The sequence below is a fragment of the Mustela nivalis genome (genome assembly GCF_964662115.1).
Source record: "Mustela nivalis genome assembly, chromosome: 10".
Lineage (NCBI taxonomy): Eukaryota > Metazoa > Chordata > Mammalia > Carnivora > Mustelidae > Mustela > Mustela nivalis.
The window spans coordinates 39,208,475-39,225,064 of record NC_139029.1 but is presented as its reverse complement, the minus strand read 5'-3'; the positions used below and the strand labels follow the sequence as shown (position 1 = coordinate 39,225,064).

Genomic DNA, 16,590 nt, shown 5'->3' with positions numbered 1-16,590 from the left:
CCCCTGATCCTCTTGCTCCATCTTATACACAGAGCCAGAGTGACATCTATTTTTTTGTTTTAAAGTGTACATTTAAGTGTTTTTTAGCATATTCACAGAATTGCATAACCATCATCATTATCTACTTGCAGAACATTTTCATCACTCCAAGAAGAAACCCTACGTCCATTAGCATTCACTTCCATCCCCCTTACCCTCCACTTCTGATGACTGCTAACCTAATTTCCATCCCCTTGGATTTGCCTATTCTGGAGATTTCATATAAATGGAATAATATAATGTGAGGCATAAAAGCCTTTTATATCTGGCTTCTTTCACTTAGCATAATGTTTTCAAGGTTTAACCATGTTGTAGCATGGATCAGCACTTCATTACTTTTTAAAATTTTTTTTGAAGAGTTTATTTATTTATTTGAGAGAGAAGGGAGAGAGACAGCACACAAGTAGGGGGAAGGGGCAGAGGGAGAGGGAAAAGCAGACTCCCTACTGAGTAGGGAGCTTGATGCAGGGCTCAATTCCAGAACTCTGAGATCATGACCTGAGCCAAAGACTGATGCTTAACCCACTGAGTCACCGAGGTGTCCTGGTACTTCATTCTTTTTTATTGCCCAATAATACTTCATTGTATAGATATACCACATGTATTTATCCATTCACCAAGGATGGACATTTGTTTTTACACTTTTGGTTATTATAAAGAATGTTACTATGAACATTCATATGCAAGTTTTTAATGCAAATATATGTTTTTTATTCTTTTGGTTATATACCTAGGAGTAGAATTGTTGGGGAATATGATAATTCTATGTTCAGCTTTTTGAGGAACTGCCAGATTGTTTTCCAAAGTGGTTGTATCATTTTATAATTCCACCAACAAAGTGTGAGGGGTCTAATTTCTTCACATCCTTGCCAATTCTGGATTGTTGTAACAATTTCAACAACATTCTTTTGCATGTAGATATGCAGTTGTTATTGTCCATTTAAAAAATTATAACCATTTTAGTGGGTGTGAAGTGCTATTTCACTGTGGTTTTGATATGCATTTCCCTAATGGCTAATGATGTTGAGCTGTTAACAGAGCATATGTTGTGCACTTTTTGGCCACTTGTATATATTCTTTGGAGAAATGTCTATTCAAATAATTTAGCCATTTTTAAAATTGGGTTATTTGTCTTCTTATTGTTGAGCTGTAAGGCTTTTTAATATATTCTGAACAAGTCATTTACCCAATATATGATGTACAAATATACCCTACCATTCCTTGAATTATCTTCACTTTCTTGATGGTGCCCCGTGAAGCATGAAAGTTTTAACTTCTGATGTTCAATTGATCTACTTTTTTTTTAAAGATTTTATTTATTCATTTGACAGAGATCATAAGCAGGCAGAGAGGCAGGCAGAGAGGGAGGAGGAAGCAGGCTCCCTGCTGAGCAGAGAGCCCAATGTGGGGCTCGATTCCAGGACCCTGAGATCATGACCTGAACCGAAGGCAGAGGCTGAGCCCGCTGAGCCACCTAGGCACCCCTGGACTTATACTTATATCAGTGACCTATTTTGAGTTGGTTTTTGTATATGGAATGAGGTAGGGGCCACACTTCATTTTTTTGCATGTGGATATCCAGTACAACTTGTTGAAAAGACTATTCTTTTCCCCATTGAATTGCCTTAGCACTCTTGTTGAAAATCAAGGGGAACCTGACTGGCTCTGTTGGTAGAGCACGAGACTCTTGATTTCAGGGTCAGAGTTTGAGCCCCATGTTGGGTGTAGAGACTACTTTAAAAAAAAGAAAAGAAAACCAACTGGCCATACATGTTTGGGCTTATTTTTTCAGGCCTCAATTTCATTCCATTGATTAAATGTTTTTCCTTATGCCAGTACCACACTATCTTGGTTACTCCACCTTGGTGGTAAGTTTGAATCAGGAAGTATGAATCTTTCAACTTTGTTCTTTATTTTCAAGATTGGCTATTCTGAGTCTTTTGCAATTCCAAATGAATTTTAGAATGAACTTGTGAATTTTGACAAAGAAGTTAGCTGAGATTCGAATAAGAGTTGCACTGAATCTGTAGATCAATTTGGGAAGTATTGCCATCTCAACATGAGTCCAGGAACATGAAAAGCCTTTCCATTTACTTAGGTCTTTTATTCCCCCCCCCCCAAATTATTTATTTATTTATTTGAGCATGAGAGAGCGGAGAGAGAGAAAAAGAGCATAAGCAGGAGGAGGGGCAGAGGGAGAGGTAGAAGCAGCCTCCCTGCTGAGCAGGGATTTCCCAAATGGGGCTCAATCCTAAAACTCTGGGATCATCCTGGGATCATGATCTGAGCCAAAGGCATCTGCCTTTGGTTTTCTTTTGCTTAACTGACTGAGCCACCTAGGCACCCCTTATTTAAATCTTAAATTTTTTTCAATGATGTTTCAGAGTTTTCAGTTACAAGTTTTAAACATAGTCTTTTATTTATTTTTTATTTTTATTTTTTTAAAGATTTTATTATTTATTTGTTAGAGAGAGATTGAGAGCACAGCAGGGGGAGCAGCAGGCAGAGGGAAAAGTAGGCTCCCTGCTGAGCAAGGAGCATGAAAGTCTTCTTTTAAATTTTTTCTTAAGTACTCTTTTTTTTTTTGATGCTATTGTAAATAAAATTGCCATCTTAATTAATTTTTAGATTATTCATTACCAGTATATAAAAATACAACTGATATTGATCTTAAGTTTTTCAGTCTTACTGAACTTGTTTATTCTAATAATTTTTGTTGTTTCTTTAGGATTTTCCAAACCTACAAGATCATCTCACTTGTATCTTGAGAAAGGCTTGTACCGCTATATATTTTCCTCTCAGGACTGCCTTTGTTGTGTCCCATAGATTTTGAACCGTTGTGTTTCCATTATCATTTGTTTCCATGAATTTTTTCAATTCTTCTTTGAGTTCCTGGTTGACCCATTCATTCTTTAGAAGGATGCTGTTTAGTCTCCATGTATTTTGGTTCTTTCCAAATTTCCTCTTGTGATTGAGTTCTAGCTTCAGAGCATTGTGGTCTGAAAATATGCAGGAATGATCCCAATCTTTTGATACTGGCTGAGACCTGATTTAGGACCAAGGATGTGATCTATTCTGGAGAATGTTCCATGTGCACTAGAGAAGAATGTGCATTCTCTTGCTTTGGGATGAAATGTTCTGAATATATCTGTGATGTCCATCTGGTCCAGTGTGTCATTTAAGGCCTTTATTTCCTTGTTGATCTTTTGCTTGGATGATCTGTCCATTTCAGTGAGGGGAGTGTTAAAGTCCCCTACTATTATTGTATTATTGTTGATGTGTTTCTTTGATTTTGTTATTAATTGGTTTATATACTTGGCTGCTCCCACGTTGGGGGCATAGATATTTAAAATTGTTAGATCTTCTTGTTGGACAGATCCTTTGAGTATGATATAGTGTCCTTCCTCATCTCTTATTATAGTCTTTGGCTTAAAATCTAATTGATCTGATATAAGGATTGCCACTCCTGCTTTCTTCTGATGTCCATTAGCATGGTAAATTCTTTTCCACCCCCTCACTTTAAATCTGGAGGTGTCTTCGGGTTTAAAATGAGTTTCTTGTAGGCAACATATAGATGGGTTTTTTTTTTATCCATTCTGATACCCTGTGTCTTTTGATTGGGGCATTTAGCCCATTAACATTCAGGGTAACTATTGAGAGATATGAATTTAGTGCCATCGCATTGTCTGTAAGGTGACTGTTACTGTATATTGTCTCTGTTCCTTTCAGATCATCTCACTTGTAAATAAAGATAGTTTATTTCTTCCTGCCCTATTTGGTTGCCTTGTATTTCTTTTTCTTGCATAATTGCTATGACTAGAACCTCCAGGACAATGTTGAAGAGAGTGACCTTATTTCTTTTAAGGTTTATTTATTTGCTTATTTGTCAGAAAGAGAGAGAGAGAGAGAGAGAGAATACAAGCAGGGGAAGCAGGAGAGGAAGAAACAAACTACCTGCTGAGTGGGGACCCTGGGATCATGGCCCAAGCTGAAAGTAGATGCTTAACCAACTATGTCACCGAAAAGTGACCTTTCTAAAACACAATTTTGGATTTTTATTTCCCAGCCTTAGAATCATTCAATGACTCCACATTACCCTTAGAATAAAGATTTCACTTCTCATTTGCCTGCGATGCCAGTTTGCATCCCACCTTGGCTTTGCATCCTTTTTTTTTTTTTTTTAAGATTTTATTTATTTATTTGACAGACAGAGATCACAAGTAGGAGAGATGCAGGCAGAGAGAGAGAGGAGGAAGCAGGCTCCCTGCTGAAGCAGAGCCCGATGTGGGGCTCAATCCCAGGACCCCGGCCATGATCATGACCTGAGCTGAAAGCAGAGGCTTTAACCCACTGAGCCACCCAGGCACCCCTTGGCTTTGCATCCTTAATAAAATCCAGTCCAACTGAATCACAATAACTTTTCCAACTCTTTGCTCTTTCTTGCTTCTGGGCCTCTGTGTACATTATTCCCTCTGCCTGATACACTCCCTTCTCCATCCAACCCTTGCTTCACCAGGGCAATTTCCACTCATGCTCTAGATATCAGTTTATATATGGCTTCTATTAGGAAGTCTCCTCTCCCTTGTCCCATGGCACAGTGTGTATTTCCACCTCACTGGGATCTTATTCTTTTAACTTTATTATATTGCATTGATAATTGCCATTTTGCTTGTCTGTCCTCCTCACTAGGCTATGTGTTCTTTGAGGGTGGAGACTATATCTTAACTCCTCTGCCTTGCAGAGTGCTTGGGACATAGTTTGTAATAAAAACTTGATGTGTTGAATAAATTAATAAATGGGAAGAAGCCATTTATTTGTTTTTTGTAAGTTCCATATTTCAGTAAACCTCATTGGTAGTTCTAATCGGTGGTCTGAAAATGAGCCCAGAAGGCTAGGAGTTTGCAGGAAGTTGTTCAGTGTTCCCTTATGGGCTTGAGATAATTGTCCCTTGAAGTTCCAATCAGAACCTTCCCTGTTAAGCAGTTAAAAAAAAAAATTTTTTTTTTCACAGTGCCCTTTGGGTTGACATTTAATTATAGGGATAATTTGTTTTATATAGGATTTCAGATTTATGGCCTTTCAAAACCAATTGGTTTTCTTGAATCCAATTCTTCAAAGTTGATGATTTTCTAGGCCCCACTGCATTTTGATGTAACAAAACTATCCAAAACATGTAATGAAGGAGGGAGTATCATTCCCATTTCATCCATGAGGGGAAGAATAGTTTACGTAACTTGTCCAGGTTCCCAGGGGCAGAATTTGATCCCAAGCCTTTTTGACAATAAATCCGTACTTTTAACCATTTACTTCCTCCATCTTACCTACTTAAAATGTATAATTTTACAAAAAGAGTAGGTGTGTCTTACTTGAGGTTAAGCTTGACACTTAGTAAGCCAAAATTGTATATCGTCAGAGTTATCCCTGAAAAATTCTAGAACTTATTCAATATGATATACAGACACATTATATCTGCATAAGCTCAACACAGCCAATTATTTTCTTCAGGCTTAAATCAAATCCTTGCCTCTTTGGTTGAGTATCAGTTGAAATCCTTGGCTTGCATGTAGAGATAATATTGAAAGCAACAAAAACTCTTTCTTAAAACACTGAGCACTGAGGGTATATAATTACATTCCTATCAGTTAAATGCAAACATGATGCTACTACCCTTTTTAAATACTTTGATTTTCTGGACTGTAAGATAGAACGGATAGTGCCTCCAGTAAAACAAGTACCTTTTAAAAAAATCTTTCAGTGCCAAATGTTGCTATGAGTTGGTACAGTCTCTTCAGACTTTCAAACTTTGACAGATTTATTAGAGATTTCTGTGGCAGGTGAGATACTGACAGTATTTCTTAGGAAAGCTAAAGAAAATGGGGCAGTTATAGAGATAACTAAATCCTTAATTATCATTGTCTTAACCATAATGTGATAGTCCCCATTTGTTGAGTACTTATTTCCATGTGCCAGACAGTGTGTAATGTGCTTTATATGCATTTAATTTTGTTTAGCACTCTGATGTAGTTCGCATAAAACTGAGGCTCAAAGACTTTTAATAACTTGCACATGGTGTTATAGCTTATAAATGGAAGACTTCAATCCACTCTCAAATTTGTCTGATTCTACACCCCATCCTCTTAATCATTGTCTTGATGTCAGGGTTTCTGACTTTCTTTTAAAGGCATAAAATAGGGGTGCCTGGAGTGATAAGCCTCTGCCTTCAGCTCAGGTCATGGTCTCAGGGTCTCAGGGTCCGGGGATCAAGCCCTGCATCCGACTCTCTGCTCAGTAGGGAGCCTGCTCCCCACCCCACCCCCGCCTGCCTCTCTGCCTCTCTGCCTACTTGTGATATTTCTCTCCATCAAATAAATAAATAAAATATTTTTTTTTAAAGGGGTAAAATAGATTCCAGATTGTCCTTTTAAAAAATTAAGGTGATTAGATTTTAAAATGTCGTCAGTACAAAACAATAATGGTCCTTTTTTTTTTTTTTAAAGATTTTATTTATTTATTAGACAGAGAGAGATCATAAGTAGGCAGAGAGGCAAGCAGAGAGAGAGAGGAGGAAGCAGGCTCCCTGCTGCACAGAGAGCCCGACGCAGGGCTTGATCCCAGATCCCTGAGATCATGACCTGTGCCGAAGGCAGCGGCCCAACCCACTGAGCCACCCAGGTGCCCCAATAATGGTCCCTTTTGTGTCCAGTAGAGATTTTGCTCATCTGAGAATCTCCAGACAGACACATTTCCCTAAGCCTCTTCTGGCCCAGCCATGATTCCTTCTGAGTATGTCCTAATATCTCCTCCATCTTTCTCTGCTAATTCCTTCCTCTCCCATCCCTCTGTGCTCCATTCCACAAAACATGTCAGCATGCTCAGAACATACTTGCTCTTCTGTGCTTTGATGACTCATATTTTCCTTGAAAGACCTGGCCCCTTTGGAGGTGTTGGTCAGGAGTTTGAGAAGTCCCAGAGAGTTTTAAATAGGGAAATCACAAAATCTGGGAAATCACAAAATCTGGGTTTTTTTGTTTTGTTTTGTTTTTAGTTTTAAAAGATCACTGTTTATGATAGAGAATTGATCGTTATAGGTGCAAACATGAAACTAGGGAGATTAGTGAAGCAATTTCAGCAATGGTCCAGGAGAGAAGTGGTAGTGGCAGTGAAGACAGTGAGAAATGGTCAGATCGAGAATATATTTTGAAAAAAGAATTGGAATTTCAGATATATATAGGAGGTTGATCCAACAAAACTTGCTTATAGGTTGGACTTGGGCTATGAAAGAAAGCACAGAATAAGTGAAGAAAAGCAATGGACTGAACAAGGCAGACTCTATTAGTGTTGTAAGATGTTCGATACACAGTCATCATTTTAAACTGAGACATAACTGTTATTATGGCTTAGAAAATCTTTGAAAGCGTTGTTTGTCATTTTATATGTATGTGGAGTGTCTTAGTTTTCTCTAGCTACATGAACCTGCTAAGTGCATGACACTAGCGCTAGGTATTTTCACAAAAGTTGCATCATTTAGCTTTCACTAAACCCTTAGAAGGAAGAGTTAATATCCCATTTTAGAGAAGAAAACTAAGTCTTAACTTATGATTTGACTGAAGTTATACAGTTGATAAGGAACTTAATTGAGATTTGAAGTCAAAGTTGACTCTAAAGCCCCTGTTTTTGTCACTGCAATGATTCAAAGGTACAAAATCAGAATTCCCCAAACTTTTCTCTGCATTACTTGAAGTCTCTGTTGATTCTCATGTGTCCTATTTTAAAGCCCAAGGCTGGCAAACAGGACAGCTTTGTTCTGTCTGTAGCCCATCCGCTGACTTGTCTTGTGATTTAGGGCAAGCTTCTTAATTTGATGGTGTCTCAGCATTCCCACATGTTAAGCAAGGCTAGTAATTAGTGATGGAGACAATGCTTTGAAATCTGCAGATGAAAGGACCTGAGGTCTTGAGTGCAAATATTTTCTTTCCCATGGTGTTCTTTTGGTGTCTTATAGTTTTCTGGAACCTTCATAAGAGAAGAGAAAAAAAGAAAATAAGAGAAGAGAAAAGACAGAAAAAAAAAAAAAAAAGGAAGGAAATAGCACAAGTATAGAACTGTGTTTGCTTGCTCACTGGAAGCCAATGGAACTTTAGGGACATAAATGTAATACTCTTCCTTACTCTCTAGTACTTGATAAATATCACTAATGGATGAATGAATTTTGTTTAAAAACCATTAAGGTAGTTTTTGGAAAACTACTGATGATCTTTAAAAATTATTTCTATTTTTGTTTCTGGTTTCTTAAACGTAAATATTCTCTAGTAAGAAGAAAAAGGAGCTAATGTGTATTTAGAGTCCACTGTGTGCTAGGTGTCATGCTAACTGCTTTCACATGAAACTTCACTTAAGCATCCTATTAGCACAATCAAGTAGGTGCTACCATTACCTTTGATTACAGTAAACAATGGCTTGGTATAGTTCACTGACTTGTCCGAGGTCACAAATTTAAGAAGTAGCAGAGCCGAGACTGGACCAGACTGGGGCTTCCCAGTTCTAAATTCAGACTCTTCCCAGGACATCCCATCGCCCTAAAATATTAGCGATGAAGACAGTTTTGAAATGTCCTATCACACCCTGGCTGTATGTGGCATTTAAAAATCTCTTACTGCTTGTTCTTTTCAGTTCCTGGCACAGGGACAGTTATTTGTATAGCACAATTGTTATTATTGTGCAGCTTCACATACTCTTTCTGCCCTGGGCAAACATGAACAATAATGGGCTATCTTTACGCAATGAACAGCTTGGAAGCATGAGCTCCAGATTATCATTACAATTGTAGTTTAATTTTTTTTTTCTGTAGCTTAGAAGGCCTTTCTCAAAGTCTCATGCAAATATAAACTGGTTCTTTGTGTATTCAGAGAGCGCCTCAGTTTTTTTTCCCCATAGTTTGAATCAAGCATCCTGTATTTCTGAATGCTGACATCACAGATACGCAGTGTTCTTGAAAAGCTGATATAACAGTCACCTCTAAAGTTGGAATATAAAGAAATAAAAGTAGCTGTGCTGTCCCAGAAGGGTTGGTTGCAGAGAAAAAGTGGAGTGAGAGTAGGATAGAAAGAGAGATGGAAAGATAGGCTGATCACAAAGTTATTCGGGATCTAAGTTCTCCTCTTCAGGATCATCTTGGGTTTAGGGCTATTATAAATCTGGAGCCTCATCTTCAGTTTTCCATGTTCAAAAGCACCATTTTATCAAGTCTTCTTGGAGGTGATCAATGTCTACAGGACACATGTTGCTAGTAAAAGGGCATGAGTCAGAAGACTTATGTATAATTTCTAGCTTTCTCACTGTGAATTTGGACAAATTCCTCCTCTGTGAAATAAAATTAATAATAATTCCCACAGGACTGTTGTGAGGATTACATGCAATAATGTACATGAAAGCAGCATTTGTTGGTTGTCAGTACCCAGATTTAAGTCATCAGACACAACTTTTTACCAAGGGAACATGTACCTTTCCTATAACAGCGATACATGAGTCAGATGTTCAAGGCACTCCTTTCTTATGGCCAATGTATTTGCAAAACTCTCTTAGTAATTGGACAGTTGTCTGAGGGGTAGAATTAAATGGTGATCTTAAAGAATGGTATTCTTATAGCTACCACTAATTAGGCATCTATTCCAGTCAAGACTTTGACAGGGCACTTATACATGATTTGTAGTCCTTATATCATTCCCATAAAGTAGGCATTATTATCTCCAATGTACACATGAGGTATCTGAAGCTTAGAGACCTAGAGCCATTAAGTTGTCCTAGAAAAAACAGGCAAGTCCTTTTTGTCAGCTCCATGAAGCTCGTTCTTATTATAATGAATTAGATCACAACATATCTTCCATTAGCTACATTTTACTCTCCTAAAATAGATTTGGGATATGACCCAGTGCTTTGATGAGATCTGGGACAGGAATTTGCAAACTGTCATTTAAAAAGAAATCCAGTCCCAGAAGTTCTAGCCCTTTTTAGGAGTTTGGACCATCACTCCCATCACCCATTACATGTCATTTTAAATTTAAACCAGAACCAATGAGTGGAAAGGAAGCCAGTACAAATTATTGGTGGTCTGAAAAGGGGTCTGGGACAACACCCAGGTAATAATTTTTAGCTTGTCTTCTCTTGCTGTGGGCTCTGATTATCATTATTGTTATTTGAACCAAGGCCCAAAACTACTTTAAGTGGCATTCCTCAAACAAATTACTTACAAAATATTTGTTCCTTGGATTTCTTATCTGTGAAATGGGGATAAAATAAGGATGCAAATAATAACTATCCATAACATTATGCATTTTTCAAAAGGTTTTATTTATTTAATTTATTTGACAGAGAGAGAGAGATCACAAATAGGCAGAGAGAAAGGGGGAAGCAGGCTCCCCGCTGAGCAGAGAGCCTGATGCCGGGCTCTATCCCAGGACCCTGAGATCATGACCTGAGCTGAAGGCAGAGGCTTAACCCACTGAGCCACCCAGGTACCCCAACATTATGCATTTAATTCACTTCAACAAACCTTTATCAGGTACCTATTTGACTCTAGGAGTTGTGCTAGATTCTGTATGTGAAAACATTTATAGATTGTGAGTAGCAATTCTGAAAAAAATACAATGTATTGTTTTTTATTTACAATAAATCACATAATGATTATAACAATAATAATTCCTTATGTTTCCTTCATATTTTCATACTGATCTGCTCATTTTTTTAAAGATCTATTTATTTATTTGAGAGAGAGAGCGTGAGCAGGAGCGGGAGGGGTATAGGGAGAAAAGGTCTTAAGCAGACTCTGTGCTGAGTATGGAGCCCAATGCAGGGCTCGGTCTCACAACCCTGAGATCATGACCTGGGCTAAAACCAAGAGTGGGACTCTTATCTGACTGTGCCGCCCATTTTCCTCTGATCTGCTCATTTTATATATGAGAAGCTGAGTATCAAACGCGTTAAATGGTTTGTCTGAGGCCACACACCAAATGATTCCAATATTCTCATTATTAGCTGCATACCTAGCCTTTCTGGAAAACTTCCACTCTATTCACACAAGAGCAATATCTTCTTTACTTCATATTGTTTGGAGAAATCTCTTTGAATAGCAAGTGAATTTATAGTTCCCATAGTAATTTATGGGATGGCTTTTTAATAGCAAGTGAATTTATAGTTTCCATAGTAATTTATGGGATGGCTTTCAGATTTCTTAACCTGCATCTACATCTGTAACTACCTCCAACATATATTTTCAAATATGTTATATCATTCATCCTCACAACAAGCCTAAGGTTGTACAGCTGGTAAATGGTAGAGCCAGAATTGTAACCTGGATGTTTCTGGTGTCCTAGCCCTATTTATTCCACACTGCTATACTGCTTCAGTTATTAGCTGTATAAACTGGGCAAATCAAGTAACCCCTATAATATTTTTTTCCTCATAATCTTCATTTACTGCATCTATAAAGTGGGTTTATGCTTTTCACAGTTGTGAAGCTGAAATGTAATAGTGTAAAATAGAAAAGTCAAATATAAATATCAGTTGTGGTTATAGTTGATGAATGTACCATGGTAGAGTAATTTATCCCTCCTCCCTTGAGTTAATAACAGCAAAAAGAGACCCAAGTGGTTGTTCACCAGATCTGCATGGCTGCTCTTTGTGGCTAGACTTTGTTAAAAGGGGTCTGAGCAGAGTCAGGAGTTTCTGGGGGCCTTTCTGGGATGGTTTGCCCATTTTGGCAAAGGTCTAAAAAGTCAGGTGAGGTTTACTCCATCAGCTGGCCCTCTTGGTATATTAAACGAGGGCTGCCATAATGGCGACAAGGTCATGGGCCTGATAGAGCTGTGGTTTGTTGGTGTGGGAAGCCACCATGACCGAGAAAGAAGACCAATTCTGGGCAAAAACATTTATTGAGGCCTACTCTGTGGTAGGCTAAATGGCGAGTAGGATATATTAATGAGTCAGTCCCCGTCCTCAAGGATTTTACAGTGTGGTGGGGTAGAGAAAAGCCTTTAATTAACTCTTAAAAACAAGACGAGTATAATAAGAATCATATTAGAACAACTAAAAGGTAGGGCTGGAGTTCCTAGAACGTTTCTTAAAAGTAGTTGGCATATAAGCCAAGTTTTTAAAGATCAGGATTTCTAGTAACTTGTTGTTTATTCCAACTGAAGATGGCAGTATGAGATAGTGGAGGATGTGTTATATTTAACACAAGCAGTAATGAGGCTTTTTATTGAGTACCTGTTGCATGCTAGGGTGTGAGGATATAGAAATACATCAGAAATTGCTTGTTGTTGAGAGCTCTCAGTGTAGTGGGGTAGACAGGTGTAAAGAGTCATTAGAGTGATAATGACTTCATAAGGGAGAGAAGAAATGTCAAAAGAAGCGTGTGTAACTCTGATTTGGGGAGGTCAGGAGATACTTTGCAAAGCGGAAAATTCTTGAGTATGTCTTCAGAAACTAGAAGAAGTTTGCCAAGAGGACTATGGTAGGAGTTAGGAGGCTGTGGGCACCTGCACAAGTCCCAGTGCTCTTTTATAAAACAATGTAAGTGTGGCCAGCAGCAAGCAGGCAAGGATATTATTCATCATCCTTCCCACTTGGATTTTGACTCTTGGAAGGAATAACTTAAAAGTCTTCTTTTTCAATATCATGCCCTAATAGCAGATGGTTAAATTACAGGTTTTGGAGTGAGACCTGGATTCCAACCTGGCTCTCTTAATCAGATGTATGACCTTATGTAAAATACTTATTTGGGTTTTGGTTTCTTTATTTATGCAACTTACTTGTGTCTTAGTTCCTTCCATTCATACAATTGAAAAATAAAATGTCTAGCACAGAATCTAGCATATTTTAATAAAGTACTGTTATTTCTATCATCTCATTTAGTTTTCACCTGGACTTTGGGTAGAGTTTCCCCCATTTTTCAGAAGCAGAAGGTCAGAGCAGTTAGGCCACCTGCTTAAAGTTTACAGCAATCTGTAATCTCCTACCCCTACGCAGCCCGTCCGCCTTACTGCGATATCCGTGCCGGTTTTTCTTAGGCGGCCCTGGGGGTAGGACCCTGTCCGGTAGCGCAAAATCCGGCGCCAGGATTTGGGTACTGCCGCGCTGGCGCCGGGCGGGCGGGGCCAGGCGGGGTGGGGCGGGGCGGGCGAGAGGAGGGAAGTTGTCGAAGTTAGGGGAGACGCCCGCCCGCCTGCCCGGGCCTCGCCTCTGACCGCTCCCTCCGCCTCCTCCCCGCCCCGAGCCCCAGCCAGCCTGTCCTTCCTTCCCCTCCCGTGCATGATGGAAACACCATGGCTGCGGCGGCCCAGCTCTCCCTGACACAGGTAACGCCGCCTGCCCGTCCGGCTCCGTCGGCCGGTGTCCCAGCCCGGCCCCCTCCCCCACCGTCCTGTAGTTCACCGACCCGGGCAGTTTCTCTCGCCGCGGGCGGGATGGCGTTCGGTGAGAGCTAGAGCGTTTGTATGTGTGAGTGTGAGACTGTGTGACTGAGGGAGGGCGCCATCCCGAGCCCGCAGCTCGGTCGCAGCAGCCGTGACCCCGCCCCACTCCCCCCCACTCTCGCGCGCCGTGTCCCGCGGCCCCTTGGTCACACTGCTGAGCGGACCGTGGCCCCTGCCCTGTTCAGCCGTCGTCTGGCCCCGCTCACTCCTCGCAGCTTTCACCCAGCGAGGAAGTTTCCTCCTTCCAGGCCAGAAGTACTCCAGGTGAGCTCCTGTTGAGCTCCCGAGGATCAGCCTCAACCCCAGGTCAGCCCTCGCCCCCCACGAGGCTGGCTGTCTGGGCTATGCAGCGTCCTTTTCGTAGTTAAAAGTCACCTTCCCGACCCAGACGCCCAAGGCCTCCTCTAAGATAGCCTTTCTTCTCAAAACGGGCCTTTTCCCTCTGGAGTCCAGCGAAAGCCCTCCCTTCCCCAGCAGTTTCCGATAATTAGCCTCTCTTCCATATAAGTCTTATATTCTCCCAAGTACTTACCCTGCTGCCTCATCCTGAATTCAGCCTCTTCCCCCCATCAGGTTTCCTTCTGGGTTGGACCCCCCAGTTCCGTCTGTCTTTGCTTCCACTCTTGGCGGGGGGCGTTTCTCTTAATTGCTGCCCACACGGATAACAGGGAAACATACTTCAACAGGTGTGATGGTTCCTTCAGTCTTGGCGCTGGAAAGACTGTAGCGATCACTCATTATGGGGGAACCTGTTCTCAGGGTCTTTCCTCTTGCCTGTTACCTGCAGAGTCCAGTTCTTGGGCTTCCCAGAAAACCTTGTGCTTCAGCATCGTTCATTCTGGGAGCCTCCTCCTTTCCTCTCTGTAAAGAAAGCCAGTTGTAATCTTCTCATCATGTTCGGGATGATGAGGACTTGCACCTGTCAGTCCCTTCCTTCTCCTTTGATCAAAACTCACCCCGGCCATAAACTTCTCAGGTTGTTCTTTCCAAAGCTGGTGACCACATACTTCCCCATAGGGCCCACCACAGCCTTCCTTCCTGCCTTGTATCTCCCTGCCACCTTGTAGTCTCCTTGGCCTAGATTTGTCAGTGCTTATACATTTGGGCCATTGAGTTTTTTGTGTTGTAGCAAAAGGCTTTGGGATATTTCACCTAGCGTTCTGGAATACAGAAACTGAGTGAGGAATGTTCTCCCCAGGAACCTGGAGTCACATAAACATGTGCCTCAGGTAAAATAACTAACTTTAGTTTTGCAGGAATTCTATGTGAAGTCTTTCTTTCCCAGGTTTTCTTGATGTTGCTTATCCTATTTTGACAAGCAGATAACAGGGAAGAATCCTTGGAATGTGGTATGTTAGTTTTAGTGGTGAATCTCTTTGGAAGCCTCCTCCAGAGATTTAAATTTGAGGAGTGGCAACATTGACTTTTGGGTGTTCGCTTTTTACCAATCTAGTTAGTGACTTGCATTATACAAGATCCTGTTGGCAGCTCTTGCTCTCTGGCTTTGTTGGCCAGTTCAGGCAGTTTTCCCCTCTTGAAGTTTTTGTTCTCTTGAAGTCTTCTGTAGATTTGTTTTTTAGTTGTTTGCATACTTTATTCTCTCCAGAGGTAATGCTTTTAGTTTTTTTTTACTGTCATTCATCTCTGGAGATTTTCTTTAGGCTCTGTCAGTTTTACAGACAGTTAAATAATTTAAATATGTTCTTGTGGTTATGTACTTAAATACTAATATGTACACGAAGTAAATAGTGCATCGGGAGTATTATCCTTAAGTGTCTCACATATGAGAGAACATATGTGAGAACATACATTGGTGGTTCATTTATATTGATAATTCAGATTAAGTCAATTTAGAATATTTTGATTTTAAGACATTAAGAGGCAGTAAGATCTATGTTAAGGGACAGGAAAAAGAACCTTTCTAAGTGTTAATATACCCTAATGTGCCTCGTTATTTTAAAACTTTTCTAATTTGTGTTTTTAAAATTTTTTAACTGCTTGAAGCAAATAAACTAAGGTAACAATGCAGCCTGGTTTCACATTCATTATTGATCTGTTTGTGTCACGCCCCACCATCCACCCCCAAATATACACACTTAGGCATACTCAAGTGGAAATCCTCCAGGGCAGGGACATCTTTTAATTCGTCTCTCTTCCTCAGTGCCCATCTGGAAGAAGGTGATTACTGTCTTATGAATGACTGAAAATTTTAAAGGGCTGTGTGACAGTTAAAAGATTAAACAGTTGCTGAAAGTGGTTTCTGCCTCTGGTCACGAGATAATAATGGTTTTTGAGTAGGTTTTTCCATTCAACAAATATTGATTAAGTACATATTATGTGCTAGGCACTCTGCTGGGATTGTCTTGTTTATAGTTTTTTGCCTTTATCAGTTAAGCAGAACTGACAGTTTGGGGGAAAAATGTGAAAAATATTTTAATTTACTCTTTCCTTCCTCTTTCCTTGCCTACCAACCAACCCATCAGCTCCCAGCCACCAAAATAAATTATTTAAATTATCATACTGTAGCTTCTAGAGAGGATAGAATACTACAGTAATGAAATTTAGTTCCAAGAGCTAACTCTATGGAATGAGTTAGATCTCCAGGGCCTCAGTTTTCTTAATTTTAATACTCATTCAACAAATATTTGTTGAGCATTTACTGTGTGCCAGGAATTATGTGCTAGGTACTGAGGCTATACTAAGTAACAAAATAAATAACAGTTCTTGCATACAAAACATGGAATTTACATTGTAGTAGGGGAGTTTGAATTTAGTTGATCTAAGGCCCTTTCCAGCTGACCTTCTTTTTTTATAGATCATACGCTACGATTTGTAGCTTTAGTGGGACTTTCCCAGAGGTACTTTGTGCTGGGTAGCCTTAGTGTTTGTCTTCTTTCTTTCTTTCTATCTTTCACTTTTGAAAATGTTAAGTAGGCTTCCTGCCAAGCATGGAGCCCAGTATGGGGCTTGAAGTCAGCCACCCTGAGATGGAGACCCAAGCTGAGATCAACAGTTGGATGCTTAACCGACTGAGCCACCCAGGTACCCTAGCCATAGTGTTTTCTAATTTCATTTGTCTTCA

General features: G+C 40.0%; 1 protein-coding gene and 1 long non-coding RNA gene across 4 annotated transcripts in view; one reads left to right on the top strand and one right to left on the bottom strand.

The window, feature by feature from the left end:
- The window catches only part of LOC309843154, a 69,813-nt gene extending 54,881 nt beyond the window's left edge, over positions 1–14,932 (bottom strand). The window contains exon 1 of the long non-coding RNA XR_014299973.1: positions 14,041–14,932. This is a non-coding gene — a long non-coding RNA (uncharacterized lncRNA). The remainder of the gene's footprint in view (positions 1–14,040) is intronic.
- Positions 13,179–16,590, top strand: part of EPS15 (epidermal growth factor receptor pathway substrate 15) — a 143,996-nt gene continuing 140,584 nt past the window's right edge. For all 3 annotated transcript variants that reach the window (XM_082688403.1, XM_082688404.1, XM_082688402.1), the window contains exon 1: positions 13,179–13,391. In XM_082688403.1, coding sequence (XP_082544529.1) covers positions 13,359–13,391 — 33 coding nt within the window. In that variant the 5' untranslated portion in view covers positions 13,179–13,358. The remainder of the gene's footprint in view (positions 13,392–16,590) is intronic.